A 5,371-nucleotide genomic window follows, 5' to 3' on the forward strand; every position below is an offset into this window, starting at 1 on the left:
TATAATATTTTTAATTACAAACACGAGATTTTAAGATTTTACATACTACTATTAATGTTTAAACATATTATTTTCAGAAGCGTAGATAATTGTAATTATCGTTGTTAATGCATTTTGCATTCGAATTGGAAGGCTTTTAATTTAAAAATGTTTTGTAATAAAATCGTATTTAATATAAATATCAAAAAAATATGAAAAAATTTAATGGATTAACTAATTTAATAGCTATAATAACTTTAAATTTAATGTTATTGAAGCAGATGTATCCAGTTAAAAATGGAATTCAATTATAAATCCTTAAACAATCGTACATTGTTTAAGAAATTATCTTAAGTTAATAAATAATAATACAAAATACCAACAGTCAATATTTTTTGCAAATTCTTAATGATTATTTATTGTTTGACAATTGATGTCACTTTTATGATGTTATAAAAATGTATAAAAATATCAGTCTTTAAATAACTGTTAGAACTATGAAATGTTAACATTACAAAGATAAAAAAAAAATACGTCGATATAATAGTGTAAATATATTATTCTAAATTTTATCTATAACTCCATGTTATTTTTATAAAGCCAATTAGAACTTAATAGAAATTGATCAATTTGTAAATACATCAAATGTTGCATCATGCTTTCGTTATTACGTTTCTGTTTTCTATCATAAAATATTTACTAGTAATATTAAAATGTTATTTAATAGCTAAAGTAACAATAACAATTTACTTTAATGTTCTGTGGATTTAAAGTTATTTTGTATCTTCATTGCTATTGAATATAACTGAAACTACTATAAAGAGAAGTTTGTAAGTCTTCTGTAATCGAAAAAGTATTTGACATGATACCAACATTTTTTGAATGATTTAAATTGGATTCTTTATAGGCACCATCTACGATTGGAAAATGTTGAATAAAACCATTACTCCAAGCAATTGTTAATATAGTGGAATCTGTCCCTTCTTGACAATTTTGATAAAATTGAATGCAATTAGGCACTTCACCAGGAAAACCTTTCACAAAACATAGTGGCTCAACTTTAGTTATTCTTGATGTGGCTCCGATCTTAGTTTTAAAAATAGCAACTAATGAGCTATCCTGAAATGTGCACAAAATATTGAATATTTAAAAAGATCATTTTTTAACGAAAATATTTAATACCTGAAAAATAATTGCCAAGTATTTTCCAAGAGGATCCCAATCCATGGATGTAACTCTACCTCCAACTGAATATTCATCCTCGTCATTAATTGGAAATGTCACCTTACTTAAATCAATTAATGGTATAGCAACTTTATTATCATCAAGCGTTCCAACTTTTTTTACATCAAAAATTTGTTCCTGCAGTGGCAAAGAATATACCATAGATGGATCTTCGGTTGACGTAAAAAGCAGAGTCAAATTTGGTCCAAAACACGCAGCAGCCACCCGACCATTAGGAACAGTCCATCTTTCGGATTTCCAAGATGTTCCTGCTCCTATGTCCCATACTCTGTGTGATTAAAGGATGATTAAATTATTTTAAAATTTTTAAATATGTATATATATATATATATATACATTACACATTGGTATACTTTACTAAAAAAAACCTGATTATACACCTGAATATTTTTCTACAGGTTGTAGCTAACAATCTTGATCCACAAGGTGACCAATGAGTAAAACATAATCCTCCTCCACCGAGACGTCTTAATGGAATACCACTTTCTTTTGCAACATCCCAAATTATCATGTTCATATCTGTTAGGGAACAAGACACTAACAAGTCTCCCTATAGAAATAAAAATTATCAATAATTGAAAGATTAAATTAAGTTTAACAATATTAAGTTTTTTTATAAATAGAATTTTAACAAATTGAATCACGTATATTATATTAAAAATTTTTATAGAACTAATTGGCATTACATTTTTAATATAAATTATTAAAAAATATTCTATCATTAATAATTATATTTCCAAAATTGGACTACATCTTTTATACTCATTATTGGACTTTATGTAATTTATTTAAGTTTTGATTTCTTATGCTTATTCATTAAAATACTCTCAGAAGGTTCGTACAATACATTTTTTATTTTATCTTAAAAGTTAAAAGTTAAACCAATTAATAATATTAAGACTTGCACAGAATTACTTGTGGATTCCATGAAACGCTTGTGACTGGTGCATGATTTCTGTACTTTAGTGTATATGCATAACTAAGGGAATTGCTCGCAGCACCTAGTTCAACTGTCCAGATTAAGACCCCATTTTGACATGCTGCCGCTAATTCTCTGCCAGCGTTTGGTCTCCAACTCAAGCAGCACACAGATTTTTGAGCACTATGTCTCAGAACAGCCGTACCTATATTGCCAATAGAAAATATTCTAATACGATCATCTCTTGTAGCAATGGCCAAACGTATACAATGAGGGTGCCAAGCCATACAACGAATCTAATATAAAATTCATTTGGAAATTAATAAAAGATCGCCGACTATGTTTAATCTTAAATTAATGCGATTGTTTTTACTAATGCAGTCGTCCAATCTCTAGTGGAAATAACATCAGCGACCGAGCCAAATCCAGAAATAGGTAAAACTTTACTCCAGAATGTTCCCCGCTCTATTACATCCAATATTTGTGTCATCCTATAGATTATATATTATTCTTATTCGTATAATTGAATGTTATTGCGAATTTTATATAGGATTATAAAGTTGCTCTAAGATTCTTATTTTTATTACCTAGTAGCAAGCCAATGGACCTGATATGTAATTTCAATTGGACTTTCGGCAGCAGCAGCTCTAATGGCTTCTAGTAAACCTTTTTCTCGCCAAATATTTGCTATCTTTTTAAACGAACTGTCTTGCACAGGCAAGAACAAATCTCTAGCTCCAATTGTGCGAGCTGTTTCTCTTGTAGCCAACATTTCTGGTGTAATATTAATGACAGGGAAATCATGTAAATATGTTGCAAAGGATTGGATTTCTTGCTGTAATTCTTCTTTCGTGCAGTATACAGGTTCATCATACATAAAACTTGCTGTTATTAAATTGTCAGATGATGGGAAAGAAAAGTCTTGCAGCGATAATATTTTCAGCATTTTGGATTATATTATTTTTCACCCTATTGAATAATGATAAAAATTATTAAATATATTTTGCGGATACAATGACGTAGATATTTTTAGCACAATAATGGTGTTGATAATTATGAAAACGCGTTATTTTTTCGTGAAAAATGCAATAAATTACGTTACACATTCGATAGATTTTACTTTACCGTAACTCAAATTCTTCACTGCATAACCTAAAAAAATGCTTGATAATCGATATGAAATTGCGAAGGGCACGATTTCTATATTTCCTATTCAAATTTTAAGTACAGACATTATTTAAATAATTTGGTGGCTTTACATTATTATCCCACCGACAACTTCTCGCCTTTATTAACGGCATACGCTATGATTTATAATTTGTTAACGACATCAATCGAATACAGCATTCGCACGTCTTGACGGTAGGAAATTATAAAAGTCTTTATGTCCAGTAATATGTAAAAGAAAAAAAAAAAGAAAATAAAAAAAAAATATTAATGCTTATTGTAGAGTTTGAGATAAAAAAAAGTCATATGGATGAAACAATTTGCTAATAAAATAATAAAAGTGACGCGTATTATTCATTATTATGTAATGAATATATAATAATTATATATAAATATATAAATATATAAATAATTATATAATGAATTCATTATTTGGTAAGTAGAATATTTTATATAACGGATTATTAACATTTGTTTTTTTTTACATTTCGTACCTTGGGTTTATTAACCATTTTCAATACAACTTTTTTCCAAAAAAAAAAAACAAAAAACAAAAAAACAAAAACAAAAAATTAAATAAGCGTAACGATAATTTTGCTTTATGAAATAAATTGATCTTTATTAAATACAGTAGATTAGGAAATTTTAATTACATTCGTTAATGACGTAACATTCTTATACAGACATATCGTATAAGTTTTTGTAATTTTTTCATATATTAAACATTATGTAGACTTTTAAAAGACCATTTGTTATCGTCACAATATCGTGTTAATAATTATATGAAAATTCATCAATAATAGGCATATTAGAAAGGTATTTGGCCAATTCACGTGATTATTTTTCAGCAACTTTATAATTATAAAATTCGAAACATTTCAATTTGTTTGATAACCCGCGCATCAATTTTTTGTCAACATATTAATTGCTAGTAAGCGATAAACTTAAATATCATTAAAAGTATGATATTTTTAAGTAGTATAGAACTTATAATATGCACAATAAAGGGTAAGGAGCAATGCACGACATAATTATAGGCAAATTGACCGTGAATTGGTCGAAAATGTCCATTCCAAATAATATCTTTGACATATTTAGCGCTAACTGTTCTACTATAAAAAAAAAAAAAAAAAAAAAAAAAAAAAAAAAATTATAATTATAGATTGCGGATTGTACTATTCCGCAATGTATATTACCATTGCGAGTCCAAATGGATTTTCAATTCAAAGGAGGGAGTGAGAAAGAGGTACATCCTCCTACACAGCTCGGTGACAAAGTCACGCTCACATCGTCCTCAAGTCTATCTCTCATTTGACAGTGTATTTCACAATTTGGAAACAAACAATCCGTAGAAATACTTTCTCTAAAACGTAGACAAAACAATGAAAGCAGCTTGGGAAAATATTCAAAGAGCAGATCTCGAAATACGAAACCGTTGCGAGATGATCGATCTGACGGCGTCGCGACGTTACCGGCCGGTGCGCGATGATAAGCCTCGCGATTGCAGTTGGCGCCCCGATAAGAGTCGTCGGGGCGCCACCTGGTGTCCTTCTCGGGGCCGTCATAAGCGGGCAGTCCTCGACAGTGGCCAGGGCCAGAGGCCAGAGCGTCTTGGGAACTCGGACGGTGAGTAGCTGGTGACGAGTGGCGCTGCACGAGCAGTGGGGGCAGCGAACGAATACAACGAGGACGAGGACGAGGAGGAGGAGGAGAAGGTCGGGAACGGGGACGGTAACGAGAACGAGAACGACGACGATAGACGATAGACGATTATGAAAATGATAACGACGGCAACGACTATGACGATGATGACGACGACGACGACGACGACGACGACGACGACGACGACGACGACGTCGCTCGATTAATCTCGGTTGATTAGTGCGCGCCTTGTGGGCCAAGCTCCAGGAAGGAGATAAAAGAAAGAAGGATACGCCGGCGAAACAGGACGGGGAGGAGATTGAGAAGGAGATCCGAGAGGAGTACAACGAGGAGCAGAATTAGGAGGGGTTGCCCGTCGTTGAGGTTGGTGTGGGTGCCAGGAGCGGTGGCAATGCGCGC

General features: G+C 31.7%; 1 protein-coding gene across 1 annotated transcript; it reads right to left on the minus strand.

Annotated features, from left to right (window-relative positions):
• Nucleotides 1–492: 492 nt before the first annotated feature.
• LOC105368044 (aladin) lies at nucleotides 493–3,477 on the minus strand. Its single transcript, XM_011506944.1, has 7 exons — nucleotides 3,269–3,477; nucleotides 2,731–3,112; nucleotides 2,517–2,634; nucleotides 2,140–2,439; nucleotides 1,605–1,774; nucleotides 1,162–1,492; nucleotides 493–1,098 (listed from the first exon to the last, which is right to left on the minus strand). The coding sequence occupies exons 2-7, from the start codon at nucleotides 3,087–3,089 to the stop codon at nucleotides 772–774; spliced, it is 1,605 nt and encodes a 534-aa protein (XP_011505246.1). The 5' UTR covers nucleotides 3,090–3,112; nucleotides 3,269–3,477; the 3' UTR covers nucleotides 493–771.
• Nucleotides 3,478–5,371: the final 1,894 nt, after the last annotated feature.

The sequence above is a fragment of the Ceratosolen solmsi genome, unplaced genomic scaffold, assembly GCF_000503995.2.
Source record: "Ceratosolen solmsi marchali unplaced genomic scaffold, CerSol_1.0 scaffold10, whole genome shotgun sequence".
Lineage (NCBI taxonomy): Eukaryota > Metazoa > Arthropoda > Insecta > Hymenoptera > Agaonidae > Ceratosolen > Ceratosolen solmsi.